Consider the following 14,521-nt stretch of genomic DNA (forward strand, 5'->3'; position numbering starts at 1 on the left):
GAGGTTGATGCGATACGTCATTTTCGGGGAAGTCGCGTGCACGCTACGCGATAGGATGGTTATATACGCTAACAACTACATCATCCTTTATCAGTTGTTGTGTATCTACCGCGCTCAATTGACAGTACAAGTACTGTTACGCAGCCGTGTTCTTGACGTACAGAGCATGTCAATTGGGGAAGCATTGAGCAGAGCAGACGAGGAAAAAGTTCAGAATAACTTCATCGGCTTACTCCAGCAAATCATACTAGCTAAATCAATCACCAAGTATTCAGGAGACTAGCAAGTCATCGCTGGATCGCTCAGGTAACCGCCTGATAGAGCCTGGGTGACTTTGCGGACCTTTATATGTATGAGACGTTGTGGCTGTAGACAGTAGTCTGCGGACATTTTGGGTCATTATTGTATTCTGACGAGTGCTACCGCCCTTCCTCATTACGTCCAAATCCCCTAAACCCTCCAACATCTCTTCTAAAGAACTTCCCAATGTTCTTCAAATTGCTCTCAAGATTCGCCTTGGCTGCATCTCCCACAGCCCCGACTCCACCATCCGCTGCACCTTGCTGTTGCCCTGGCGCCGGACTCCCAAACCGATCCACGCCGTCCCTCGCTGCATTGACAAGCATATTTCCCAAACCCGCGGGGTCAAACCGTCCTCCACCCAAATTCGGCGTACCCATAACACTGCCCGCATTACCCAAACTCCCAATCCCTGTGCCACCATGAGTACTCTGCATTTGCAATGGCGTGAGCAATGGACTGTTCTCCACAAGGCCTTCGTGGTTCGGTGACGCACGAAATGCTGCGAAGAGATCCAGAAGCTGTGTCTGCTCAGCTTTGCGAATACCCTTGAGCTCGAGAATTTTGCGGAAATTCGTGTCAGATTTGTCGGCGATATGGATGAGGTAGGCTTGCACGAGGGCCTCGGGGGGCGAGGGGCGAACTTGTAGGGTTTTGAGAAGGGGGTCGATTTTTGACATTGATTGGGTTACTCGCTTGACGAAGCTAGAATGTTCGTTAGCGGTGATCTGACATAAGCTCGTGTGAAATGAAAAGACTTACTTCGCGGGTGGTGCTGTCCCAGGCTCCTCGTTAAGCGTGGGCAGCTCCGTGAAGCCTTTCTTCAGAACATAAGAGTCCAACAGCATCTGCTCAGCGCCGGCTTCTGAAATTGGCTTACTCTGCACGATGTTGGCGATGTATGTCGTTGCCATTAGGTCGACTAAGTGGTCGCTAAAGGCACGTGCATATTGTTGTTTATGAAGATACTTTAGGATTTCGGCAGACCTTTCCTTGAAGTGGCGCAAGAGCTCTGCAACATAGGTACTCTGATCGCCTACGCTTTCAAGCTTTGCCCAAGGCGTGTTGCGCATCTCCCTCCAACTGGGCTCGCATGCAATCTCGACTCTTCTTACTAGCATACGCACTGTGGAACTGGCGATGCCCATAAAGGCATCGGCCTGGCTTTGCAGGTCGACCTTCGCTTTAAGCTCTTCATCGATGCGACCTTTGATCTTCTCCTCTAGTTGATTGCAAGTGATGTAGCAATAGTCTGCAGTGTTGAGAATGAGGATTGCATCCTCTAGGGATGGTCCTTGAGCCCCTGACTTCTCACTTAGGAAGTAGTACAGCACTTGCTGACCATACTGATCTAGGTACTTGGCAAACGTGGTGGAAAGCTCCAGCAATCTCGTGCCAGTTGAGAGCTTAGCACACTGAGCCAAGGTAAGACGGTAGAAGTGGAAAAGCTCGGTTGAGGAAGGGATAACGGCTTGATGCGAGAAGTCCTCCTCGGCATTTCGCAGCGGCTGTTGCCGGTACTTGGGTATCAGAGTAGCAAGTTGTCTGCATGGTCAGCAAGGTAAGTAATATGAGAGGGATACAACATACTTATCTTGTGATTCTACCCAGAGACTCATGTACGGCTCGAAAGCCTCAGAGATGGCTTGGGTAAAGCCAGGCGACCTATCATCCTTAGACGCCATGGTATCGATGGAAGATCGTGACTGATGCATATGAGTAAGGATGCATATTAACGGTGTGAACTAGGGCTGACAAACCTCATTGGAGAATCTCCGTTCCAGGCCGTGCTCAAAGTTTAGCGTCTCTTGCAGACACGAGAGTAGCAGATCGACGTCCAGCGTTTGTCCATCTCCTCGCCGCATGGAACGTTGTAGGATGGCCTTGAAGTCCTCGCGCGTGCCTTCGCAGAAAGAATTGGCCAACATCTCGTTGACGCGCCAGTAAGGCGGGAAGATGGACGCATGCTCGACATCGTATGTCTTCATCATCCGAGTAAACCAAGAATATCGCCTCGAGATGTTGTCCAATGAGCCTGCCTATTCGCTGTTAGCAGCGATACTACGACTTAGTCCAAAACAGAATACCGACTTCATCATTGCCGCGAAAGACTTGTCTATATTCGCGGAGTTGCGTGTTGCTATACCAGTTGATGAGCCGCGTCCGAGCGTGCTCACCGAGAGCATCAATGACATTGCAAGCCTCCGCAAGCATAGCCCTTCGCTGTGCGACTTCACCCTTGGTAAAAGTGACCTCGAAATCCTCGCAAACCTGCTCGAGGAGCTCGCCCTGCACATCGGCCACATTGCGACTCAGGGTGGCAATCTGATCTATGGAGCGGTAGCTCTTGAAGTGTGCCACAAGCTGGATGACAGCCTGCAGCAGCTGGGCGCACTCTCGGTACTGCCGCGACTTGCTCAAGCTCCGCAGTTGTTCGTAGGCCGTCGTCAGCATTTGCAGCCGCTTCAATGCCGTCATGGACAGTGTTAGATTCCGCTTGGTGCTATCCAGACGCTTGATATCTGCCGTCATGTCGGTGATGGTCTGCTCTGTCTGCATGGCTCGCTCGCGCACGCTCTCGATGGTCTTGAACAGGTCCGCCAGCTCTGCCTTGGCGGCCTGAATGCGCTGCACGCTGTCGGCATCTGAGGCCGACTGTGAGGCGACGATGCCCGCGATATCTTCGTCAAGATCATCGTGGTAGCTGCGGAGCGCCTCGGACGTAGCAGCAACCGAGGAGAGGGCGGCGGGGTGGGAGAAGATGGCGTTCAGGTGGTCGAGGGGGTTGTATTCAGCTGCATTGAGCGTCAGCGCTGAATCCATGCCCATAATTGTCACCGAAGTGGCGTACTAGATTCCAGCGAGGTGGAAGATGCAGGCATAGAGTTCAGCGGAGGACCGCATACACCCGCGTGCGCTCGCGGTACGCAGCCAGATTCGTCGCAGGAGGCGATTACGCGTGGGATACAAGGCCTTGGGGGTGGCAATGGCCGCTGCTGACACTGTAGCGCGATAGTATTTGCAATAGTACGAGTATTGGCAATGTAGTGAGCTTCATGCTGAGTGCCACCACGCATCTCCAACGTCTCACACTTCCGTCCTGGCCCATGCTCTACGCTAGTAATGTCTTGTCCCCACACATTCGGGAAGCTATTCTAGACACCCCACGAAACATAGTGACTCAAGACTGAGATTGCTCGTATGATACGCTCAAATACTATGTTATGCCGTGATCCTACTGTATGCCATCGGTCCATGCACATCATACTCCATACCCATGTCGCTATTGCGGGAACAGGCCCAGGAACCCATTGTACACCAGACTGCGATCTTTCTGGGTGAGAGAGCTCGCGTCACCTGTCCCGGTCCAATAAAAGAGCCCACCTAATCCGTTCTGTCGCACATAGTTGGCCTTCATCCTGACCGTCTGAGGCGTGTCATAGGTGACAAAGCCCCCATCGCCACCCATGCAGTAAGCTGCGCCCAGCTGCTCGTCGACATGCTCCTCTGCACCGGGACGCGGCAGATCTCGATACTCAAATGTACCCTCCTCTCCTGCTTGTCCGGAGAATGAGTGTCCCACACCCCGCGTTCCAGTAAAGCTTCGACCGTAGGCAGGCACACCCATCACGATCTTCTGCGATGGAACGCCCTGGCGTACCATGTACGAAACAGCCGAATGGCAAGAGATGGCAGCTTCAGGACTGTGTGGAATGTGGGGTGTGAAGAGTTGAGCCTGGTGGCCGCACTTCTTGACCCATGGGCCCGAATAGTCGTAAGCCATGAGGTTGATCATGTCCAAGTAGTGCGAAGCATGTGCTAGGTTGATATGCTGGAGAGCCCACTCGCCAGCAGGCAGAGCCGTAGATAGCGTGTACTGCGGGGCTGGCAGATATTGCCGGAGTTTGGCAAGTAAGGCGACGTAGTCTTCCCCCTGGCTACTGTCCTCGGGATGCTCCCAATCGACTAGCATCACAATTAGCATACCACGAGAAATGAACAAGACGGATAGCATACTGTCGATTCCGTCGATACCGAACTGCTGCACCAGTCCCAGCGCGCTTTGAGCGAATCGTTCACGGCTGGCTGGGTTTCGAGCCACTCCCGCAAACGGTTCACTTCCCTTACCACCGCCACCAACAGACAATACTACTCGAAGCCTTGTGTATTTTCTTTTCAGCAAGGCAAATGAGTTCAAACAACCCTTCGTTGCGGGAATGTCCCCGGTGCCGGGTACATCAATCTGAGCGTCCGCCCATTCGTCACTAAGCTGCAAAGACAGTCAGTCAGTCCGAGGCCTTGTTATCATAGTCGAGAAACGTACGTATACAGTACCATCTTCCTTAACCCTGAACATAGTCAGCAAAGCTCAAGGATTCAATGGACCTAGGGCGTACCAAGCAAATGCATAGAACACATGCGAAATTACATCGTAGTTCAGTGATGCTGGTGGTTGATCGCGATATATGCGCCAATTGGGATAGTAGACACCGTTAAAGTACATGGCTTGAAGCGGTGTCGAAAAGGTGGTGTCGTGACCAAGCGGGGAATTGAAGTACGCTCGGCTCATTTTCGGTTGTCGTCAGCTAGCTGCTTAGCTGCGTCTTCGTCCTGCACGTCAGAGCACAAGACAGGTGGAGACTAGCAGCCGCAGTTTGAAAGTTCGAAGTGTGAAAATACTCGGACGGACTATGAACGACTTATAAGTCCTACGGCTTTCGTGAAGTCTTCGTAGACCTGGATGTTAGTATTGTTGCGCGGTTCGTTGTACTGCAGCCGTTGCTGTATGATCTGATTGTCTGTGTGACTCTGGGGGAGCTGAATGGGGATGGACGGTGGTGTACAGGCGATATTGGGTCTGATGATGATATGGAGACGCGCTCTACCTGTGTGTATATTTAACTTTGAACAGTTTATAGCGGCATCGAAGCTAGGGTTGATGCAATCCCTGATGATTACCCTAGATGATCGAACTGCATACATATTTCGGAACGTGCAAAGCCTCTAATGCGGGTGCTGCCATAGTAGCTCCTGTTCACCCAATGAGGCCCTGGCTAATGAAAGATAGTAAGGTATCGATCAAGCCAGTCATGCAAACTCGCCCGCGTCTTATTCTGGGACGCATTGATCGCATTAAGCGCTCTCAGTTTGCCAGAATCGACAGCTCCCCATGATCTTGGACCCGGCTAGTTGAGGCTAGCTGAAAAGCATATAGCAAGATATCGCGATAGGTTGAAGCGCTTATGGAGTGGCTGAGCCTTCCCGTATACGGACGACAAGGCCAGGGACATGGTGAGTAGTGGTCATGCAACCTGAATAACATGCATGCTGTGGTGTGCAGACGTACTCCTCAATGCGCTGCACACGAGAAACAGGTTACACAGTCAAAAAGAGTCTTCTGGATGAACGATCCGTAGGTAAGAATGATGGCGTAACGGAGCTGTTGCCAGGGCATATTGAGCGGTTGTACAGACTGCAATGGACACAGAAAGTGCGATCCCACGTGAGTGCAAATAGGAAGAAATTGGTTCTCACCAATGACTGCAGATATGTCACTGGAGACGTGGCCGCAAACGAGGCGTCAGCGTCAGCGTCATCTGGAGCTGTAATACTAGCTACCAATATCGGTCGCACGGCGCGCAAGAACCTGAAAAGTAGTCGCAAGGTCCAGGGCTAGCAAAAGGTGGAGTAGGATGTAGTGTAGCGGTAGTACAGCGGCTATTCTGCGAGGTGCATAGTATGTGCATGAGAGGTGGGTGCGGGAGAGACAGACGATCGCTGAGGTTCATTGAAAGGAATCTTGGCATCACGTGCACCTCGGGCCCTTGATTGTTCAGTGCTTATCCCATCCATCATGCGCGCCACCGCATCACCACTAATCGCAATCAACACGCCAATACTTGCCATTACATAGGTCTTTGAGCTTAGTGCTACCGACGACGCGACTGCCTGCATCATGACCGAGGTGCAGACCCCAGTAGCTCTGCCTGAACCCGATCAGAGCTCGGAACAAGCTGCGAGACCGATCTATACCTTCAACTTCAGCAATTTCCTACGACGCGAATACCGCTTTGGGCTCGATCCCGAGCGGCCAGCATGCAAAGCATACATACAGGGACACTGTCCAGAGGGTAATCGGTGTCCAAATAAGCATCATGTGTCGTCATCGTACAACAAGTATGTACCCCAGCTAATTGAGCAATACTACTTCCATAAGCTAACAGAGTTCTGCCAGCCTAGTCTGCAAGCATTGGTTACGAGGCCTTTGTAAGAAGGGCGATACATGCGAGTTTTTACACGAGTATAACCTACGACGAATGCCCGAATGCTCTTACTACGCCCGCACTCAGACATGCTCGAACGGTGACGACTGCCTATACCTCCACATCGATCCGGAAGCCAAGCGGCCATCATGCCCCCACTACGACCGCGGCTTTTGCCCTCTCGGACCACACTGTGCGCTAAAACACAACAAGAAAGACAAGTTGTGCCCCTTCTACTTATGTGGATTCTGTCCGGAGGGCAAGGGTTGTAAATATGGGGCACACCCTAGATTCCCTACCGATCTGAAGAAGCCCGAGGTACGCATAGAAAAGAGCCCAGAAGAGCTTGAGGCGGAACGCGCCGAGCGAGAACGCGAGATGTTGAGGAGGGAAGAAGAAGAGCGCGAACGAGACGAAAGAAACGGACACCAGGGTGGCGGACGCGGCTTCAGAGGTAACTGGGGTGATCGCAAGAAGCGAGGAGGAAGGAGAGGAAGGGGACGGGGAGGTTACTGAACTCAGCCCAAGCGAGTACGTCACATCTCGCCAGGCCCAACCACATCCCAGGACATGATAGAAGCGGTTTGCGCAGTGCGTGTGGCCTTCGATATCAGCAGGTCCATACGCTGTGAGGTCAAAAACTCTCCGATGTCTGGACAAGGGGCTTGGTGGCTGTGCAGTGTATGACCTGTAGGGTTGATAAGAGCACTGGACCATTCCAGGTCCTGCAACTGTGCCTATTCAAAGCCCCTCTACGATTCGACCCGGTTGTCTGACCGGACTATTGCTTTAGCTCTTTGTACAGATCGAAAGTCACGCCCCCAGTATCGGGTCTTGCAGGCTTTCGACAGAACAGACCGCCCGGATACCTAGTGCCACTTCGAGAGGCCAAGACTGAACAATGAAGCCTAACACCGGAAGAACTCGATTTAACATACAGTCTCGGCGAGGTTCCATCGCGCATTTATCTACCTATTTGTAATACATGGGCAATTCGCTTACCTCGGTCCATCGAGGACTTTCGTCAGTGGCCGATGTAAGCTTCGATGAACTTTCATCCCGCCCAAAAGCCTTCCAGACTCCTTCCCACACCACCTGACATGTGACCTTCACCTCATGCGTGGTCAGCACGCCTCAATGCCCTTTCACTTACCGCGATCCTATCGGCGAAGGGTATCCATCCAATAGTAGCCACCATCGCAGACCTTAGTTTGTGATCCTTCTGCTGCCACAGTGATCAGCTGCTGCACTTTTGATCGATGTGCTCAACCTGCAGTGAACGGTGAACACCATGCATGGCATAGCTGCAGTATATTGGGATTTGGGGAAGGCGCCGCAGTTGTGACACCTCCGTGAAAGGAATGATATGCGCAAGTTTTAGGCGAGCGGGATGTATGACCACTACATTCTCGGCAAGAGCACGTAACGGTAGAAATGTAAACCATGCTGAATTTCCACTTTTCTCCCTTGTGGTCAGGCATATTTGGGTGTTGACAGTCTACCGCAGGTTTCTTCCTTAGTAAGACAGAGAGACAATAACAAAGTTGTAAAGCTCCGAGAGCTCTCTGCAAATCGTAAGAGCGGTGTAGCAACACAATGAACGGTACGGTACCGCGACGCAAAGATCTGATCGCAGAACGGCGCCCCATCTCTGCATTTCGTTCAGCGAGTCATCCTAGATCTAGCCGATACCCCTCTTTACAACGTCTGGTGGGGGTGACTCCTCTGTAGATACAACCACGGATCGCATCAGACTTATTAAGCTAGTAGTTAGTGCTACATAGGAGGAGCGATAGTAAGGTTTAATACTGTAATTAAACTGTTAGCTATACTTATCCTAAAAGATGTAAGTTAATTATAAATATCTCTGTACTTAGAATTATCCACTATAGAACTAGCGATAGCTTAATAGCTAACACTTGGGCGAAGGCGCTCTTGACATTGTTTTTGGTGGGTAAGTATTTGACGTGGATCACACACAAGATCAGTTGCTATCAAATCACCTTGCTTATAGAAGTGCACAGCCAATAGGGAGAGCTAATCGTAGCCACCCCCTCGAGTACCCACATTAAATATATACCCACCAGACGTTGTAAACGCCAGCGATGGCTCATTCGGCCACGCCCGCAATTGAAACAAGCGGAGGCATAACCAGACCTAATCAGACCTACTTGTGTGCTCGTCTAATGTTCGCAATAATGTCCAGTAGTAAAGCCTCGGGTAGTCTTACGCAAAAGTGGCCGGTCTGCGGCTTAGAAACTTTGTTGTTCATAGTGACGAACGTGCTGATGTAAAGGAATGTGTTTATTCATCGGCGCTTAAGCTGGCGTTGGTTTCACATCAGCTTTGTTGAACAACACTGATTTGGCAATGCATCCCAACGGAACCGCGCGGTTGCTTACATATACCTTACCTATCAAATAGCGCCTGCTCCCATTATAGCGGTCAACATTCGCTTGTCACCTTGCCTGGGTTTTTACTGTGCTATATTGGCCACTGCCATAAAAATACTTACCCTGAGAGATTACAGTAGTCTACACCACTACGAAGCAAATCCTACCATACAATTCATATCTTTATCAACCAATTTACTAATTACCAAGCGTGAAAACTGAACCATGGCTACCTACCTAGGACCATTGGTAGGCGGAAGAATCAACCAATACGCAAATACCGCTGGCCAGATCTATTACCAAGATACTGTTACAGGGACGACGAGTTATGCAATACCGAATGGTTTCCAAGATGGTGCAGGCGTACGTTGTTCAACAGGCCCCAATGTCATGTCGCTGATGCTAATACTGGACAGGATAACTGGACCCTCGACACGACAAAGGGTTGGCCACAATGGTACGTACGGTGCATGGCGCATGCATTGCAAACCATGCTGAGCAATGCCATGCAGGAACAATAGTAGAACGGGGAGGGCAGTCCTCATAAACCCTAACCCTCCTCCGCCTCAAACATACCTCGACGATATCAACGTCAAGGCTGTTTTAGACCTTCTGGTCAGAGTACCAGACTCAGGCGAACACATCTACCGAAGGCCAATCGGAGACATCCTTCGTTTCATCTTCCCCTCAAATGAAGGGTATTCTATTGTCCAGGAGACAGTGTCTGTCAACACTGAGCCCGAATTCTGCCTCTTTAAGGTGTGTCAAAGGTCCGGCGAAACCCTGTACCAATATGAGTATATGCTTGTGGAAAGCAAAAAGCTTGGAGAGGCTTGGGAACCCACAGAGAATCATCTCCATAATCACCTTGAAGTAAATGGAAACGATTCCAAGAATTGCTACGGAATGGTGCAGATTGGCCTCCATGTACAATTTTACAAGTACGAAAGGTTCAGTTTCAGCAAGGTTGGGGGACGGATGCACCTCATCAATGATGCCAACAACGTTGTAGCCTGCGGCCGAAACATCAAGGAGAACCCCTTGTCATTCGTGTAGGCTAGTAGGTGGGTCATCAATGGGTGTGGCGGATACCGTATAGCTAATATTGGATGATCGTCGGATGGAGATTTTTCGGGTTATGCTATTGGATTGTAAGGGGTACCTACGCTTGATGGAATCGGAAACACATCTATACAGCGAGTACGACTCACGATGCATCCATAGTCAATGCAATCGTCAAGCTTCCTACTTTGGAATAGATTGATATCTCACCGTTGGCATTTCAAACATGTTTACTTGTATGCTATACCACTAGGATAGCCACCGAACAAAATCTGCGACTCTACAGGAGTACAAGATGATCTACACCGACGGCCCTCTTCCCTTTCAATCTTTCGCTTGCCGCTTCTCCATGTAAAAACTGATCCCGCATCAAGCAGGCAGCCAACCCTAGCGCTCTCAATTGGTCCCGCTGATACCTTGTCAAGGATCGCATCCTGTAGCTCAATGGGGAGCTTGTGCAAAGGAGTCGTAAGGATGTTGGTCTGCGTGGCTTGGAGGAGGATTTCGATGGCTTCTTCTGAAGGAGGATATGTCCCATCGAATAGACGCTTGGATTCCGTATATCTTTCGACCTCGCTGTTTATCCGATACAGGATAAGCTCTCGCACGGAGAGTATGAGGTAAGTGAGAGTTTTGTCTGCCGAACCGGGGGTGGACAGGATCCGCTTCGCGTAATCTTTTCGGACCAGCGTGATGGCGTGTGGGACATGCTGGCATATGACAATAGACGTCCCACCGACCCTAACGATGTGTCCACTTGCAAAGTCCCACTCTGGGATATTATTTATCCAGACCAAGAAACCGCCAGTGCCTGGGCGTGAGAGCGTTGCTTCTTCGACAGTGAAGTCTAGGGTGACAATCCTGACGATAGCATAGGCAAGCCTTCGAAAGGTAGAGTTGTTGTAACGACTACAGATGATGTGCCTCCACTGGAACGCAAAGTCGGCAAGTATCCTGGAGACGAAAGTCTTGCGGCGCTGTAGGCGCTGCAGGTCGATCTCCTTGCGTCTCATCCTCCAGCACGGTGCGGAATAGACGGATTGTAAAGCGTGTTTAGCAAGAGTCGGCGGTGGTTCGTAAGGCTCGAAATCGGAAATGGTTATGGAACGCTGGCGAATGAGGCTGAGAGGAACCCAAAGGTTGCGATCTATCTTGTCCAATCGCAAAATATCGCCATCAAGGTCAAAATTCCAGACCGTTCGAACGTGAGTCCATCGGCGGTCGTTAGAAGGTGTACTGACGTCGTCCTGCTGATGCCAATCTCGTGCAATCCGAGAGTACAAAACATCAAAGGTAGATTCTACGCCTATGAGCGCTTTTCTCTGTCCATACCGGGAGATAATAGCACCACGCACCTCTTGCTACGCCTACAAGCCTGCTTGAATACAATTGCAGCATGGCATCATCTTCGGCGGAACGACGTGCAGCAAAATATACGGTCCCTGGTGTTTAGTGAGCAGTATCTCAAAGTTTTCAAAGTCTCTTTAACGTACGCGTTCAATTTCTTCTACCTAAAGTAGTCTATAGCTCTTAACTATAGTTTCTTAACTAGCCTATTTTAATAAAAATAATGCTAGCTTTAGTTACTTAATTTCTGCTTTTGCATTTAATTAAATACTATTAAATTTTAAAGTTTTTTTATTTTTTTAAAGTTTTTGTTTATTAAATACTGCTAAGCAATTTAATTTTTTATTTAATTAAATTTTTACTATTACTTTAGTGCTTATAGCTTATATAGCTTATATAACTATACTTTTAGCATTTTTTTAAAATTTTTAAAAAAGTTTATATAGCTATAATTTTTTATAATTTTAGTTTTAATAATTAGTTTTTAAAGTAGCTAGTAAAAAATAGTTATTTTAGCTACTTTAATAGGCTTAATACTTAGTATAGCTTCTATTATTAATAAATAAGTATAAAAAAATAAAAACTTTTTATTTATTATATAATTTTAATAAAAAAAAGCAAATTATATTAAAGTTATATTTTTTTTTATTTTTTTAAGCTGCTAAGTTTTTTTTATAATAAAGTTATTAAAAATTTTTTTTTAAAGTTTTAATTAAAACAGGTTTAAAAAGTTAATACTAAAATAAGTAAAAAAAAAAAAAATTTATTTTACTATTATATATTAAAAATGCAGTAAATAAAAGCTAAAAATTATAAAGCAAAAAAGCTTTATATAAGCTTAAAAAGCAAATAATTCTTTATATAACTAAATTTTATATTAAACTTATTAGTAGTTATAAAAAATAGAAAATTAATATTTAGTACTATAAAAAAATAATAATAAAATTTAAAACTATAATTAGCAACTATTTTAACTTATTTTAAAAAAATTAATATAATTATAAATATTTTTGCACTTAAAGTATTTTTATAAAACTAGTAATAGCTTAACTAGGGCGTAGGCGTTTTAAAAATCCTTTTAGTAAGCAGTACAGCGCGTTTGTGACTGTATTATAATAGCAACGTACCCTGCAGACTAAGATTGATATACGCGGCCATGGCGAGCCGTGGACCAAAGCGAAATACTAATAGCGTGCGACGACTAGGTACAGTCGTCTACGTACGTTGGCCGGCTCGGCAGAGAGCCACGCGTGAAGATTACGGCGAGATAGTTAGGGAGAATCCATGAGAAGGAGAAGAAGGCGAGGCCGAGGGGAAGGCCAAGAGCATATGAGCGTTATGGCGACACTAGCCACTATCTATCCTTGTTAAGGTAAGTGTGGCTGTGTTGCTGAGTCAACTAGGGGTCTTCGGAACCTTAAATTCGCTCTCGTTTGGGAGTCCGATATTTGTCCCTCATAGTGAGTACAGGATACCTCCAGTGACTCGACATACGGCCCTACTGGAACCAGGCGGATGTGTTAGCCACGCTTATTACTACAAAGGCCCGAAGACGACTGGGTTGTCCAGCTGGCACCATTTCCTAGAAGGTTAGATTCGACGCCTGCATTTATCAAAGTGCCTCGACAGAACTGTGGATAATTTCCTCGTACATTTAAGACTAATGGATAATTATACTACCGCTTGATACCTAAAAGTACCGTCCGTGATACAGGTCACAAGCTTGAGGACGAGGGTAACTTAAAGCAAGAGCTGATAGTAGGCCCTCATCCCGTGTTTTCTTTGTAGATATGATCAGGTTTCTTAGCATTATATTGGATGTCAGCACATCTCTTTTACCTAAAAACCTGTGACCTCGAACTGTTTGACCCTTTCCCGAGAGTGGAGCTCCATGAATCAGATAAAGTGGTACCCTAGATCCGTTTTGGTGTAGCCCACGACGGAGAAGGAACAACTAAGGAAACAATGTCCGTAACTCAATCTTAACCTCACTCTTGACTACTCCCTAAGTTCTAGAAAGATTATTCGCCTGCCGCAAGGACTGACCCGGGGAGGAGTGAGCGTACAATCCGTGGTCGCAGCCCCTCTTTGTACCCACATCTTCACGGCTAAGCGCGTTAAGAATAATATGTGCAGCGCGCTGCAACTAGACATTCCTGATTAAACATTTATTCTCGATCTATCTCTTTCTTCTCTTATAATTTATCGAATTGTACAAATTGACGAGGAATACCGTATTCTAATTGCATTCTTCGTTGATGTTAGTCCCCCATGATGTGGCTGCTTTTAATTGTAGGCAATTCCAAGAGCATGCCTCTCGAGATAGTAATGACCATCGGGCAGCTTGTGCTTAAGAAATAAGCAAGTAGCAAAGAAGGAGACAGTCTATGCAAGCAGTTTGTAAGTAGTATGTGGACATGGCGGGGAGGTGTATAAGCTAGACTATGAACCCTCACTGTCACTCAGCTAAGATCTTACGGACATTTGAGATGTCTGATTTGAGAAACTAGAGATCGATCTGGGTGGTAATACATCACTAGGCCACGGCTCGGTACAGTTGTGCTAACTATTCACACAGATTCATCGGTACATGTTTCAAAAAACTTGCAACAAGGCATCAATATCAGACGATTTGATTACGCTCCAAGAGAAATGCCCAATATCGTAGGGACTTGTCGTTTTGCGCCTCGTGTCTACGGAATTGGCATTGCCATACATATCGGCCGGCAGTGTGCTCAATACCACAACGGTCGCGACGACATCTGACTCGCTATAATGACGCAGTACCCTACCCTGGTCGAATAATATCTTTTGACATTGCGTCACATATTCAAGTAATGGCGGCTCTATTCAGTGCTATAAACAAGTGGTGCATCTGGTGCTGCTCCATCCAGCTTTTACAAAAGAACAAGGGCTTTGATATGGAATACAGACCGGTCTTGTTTTCGAAGCTACATAAAACAGCAAACCAAGCGCATCTACTTGGAGTCTTTGGCCCAGAGTTCACAAAATGTTATAAAGAGACAGAGTAGGACAATATTTGGTTGATTGCTGGCTTTTTATTCTGCTGTTACGTGGCTGGACCGTTCATTTTGTTGCGACACCGCTTTTACAATTTGCAGAGAGCTCTCCGAGCTTTATCTCTCTCAATATGGG

General features: G+C 47.7%; 5 protein-coding genes across 5 annotated transcripts; 2 read left to right on the forward strand and 3 right to left on the reverse strand.

Annotated features, from left to right (window-relative positions):
- Window positions 1-419: 419 nt before the first annotated feature.
- Window positions 420-3,129, reverse strand: K460DRAFT_296501 (uncharacterized protein; the record flags this gene model as incomplete). Its single annotated transcript, XM_040929641.1, has 5 exons — window positions 420-1,005; window positions 1,063-1,845; window positions 1,891-2,006; window positions 2,061-2,339; window positions 2,392-3,129. 5 exons carry the CDS (start codon window positions 3,127-3,129, stop codon window positions 420-422), a joined length of 2,502 nt encoding a protein of 833 aa, XP_040783089.1.
- A 454-nt stretch (window positions 3,130-3,583) lies between these two features.
- On the reverse strand, window positions 3,584-4,870 carry K460DRAFT_296523 (glycoside hydrolase family 18 protein; the record flags this gene model as incomplete). Its single annotated transcript, XM_040929642.1, has 4 exons — window positions 3,584-4,266; window positions 4,318-4,570; window positions 4,625-4,649; window positions 4,698-4,870. The coding sequence occupies 4 exons, from the start codon at window positions 4,868-4,870 to the stop codon at window positions 3,584-3,586; spliced, it is 1,134 nt and encodes a 377-aa protein (XP_040783090.1).
- Window positions 4,871-6,256: 1,386 nt separating this feature from the next.
- K460DRAFT_411111 (uncharacterized protein) lies at window positions 6,257-7,079 on the forward strand (the record flags this gene model as incomplete). The annotated part of the gene is made up of 2 exons (XM_040937456.1): window positions 6,257-6,477; window positions 6,536-7,079. 2 exons carry the CDS (start codon window positions 6,257-6,259, stop codon window positions 7,077-7,079), a joined length of 765 nt encoding a protein of 254 aa, XP_040783091.1.
- Window positions 7,080-9,026: 1,947 nt separating this feature from the next.
- K460DRAFT_421469 (uncharacterized protein) lies at window positions 9,027-10,234 on the forward strand. Its single transcript, XM_040938142.1, has 3 exons — window positions 9,027-9,319; window positions 9,373-9,413; window positions 9,469-10,234. Exons 1-3 carry the CDS (start codon window positions 9,182-9,184, stop codon window positions 10,010-10,012), a joined length of 723 nt encoding a protein of 240 aa, XP_040783092.1. The 5' UTR covers window positions 9,027-9,181; the 3' UTR covers window positions 10,013-10,234.
- Window positions 10,235-10,248: 14 nt separating this feature from the next.
- On the reverse strand, window positions 10,249-12,523 carry K460DRAFT_349078 (uncharacterized protein; the record flags this gene model as incomplete). Its single annotated transcript, XM_040931410.1, has 3 exons — window positions 10,249-11,318; window positions 11,374-11,460; window positions 12,493-12,523. The coding sequence occupies 3 exons, from the start codon at window positions 12,521-12,523 to the stop codon at window positions 10,249-10,251; spliced, it is 1,188 nt and encodes a 395-aa protein (XP_040783093.1).
- Window positions 12,524-14,521: the final 1,998 nt, after the last annotated feature.

This window comes from Cucurbitaria berberidis (genome assembly GCF_010015615.1).
Source record: "Cucurbitaria berberidis CBS 394.84 unplaced genomic scaffold K460scaffold_7, whole genome shotgun sequence".
NCBI lineage: Eukaryota > Fungi > Ascomycota > Dothideomycetes > Pleosporales > Cucurbitariaceae > Cucurbitaria > Cucurbitaria berberidis.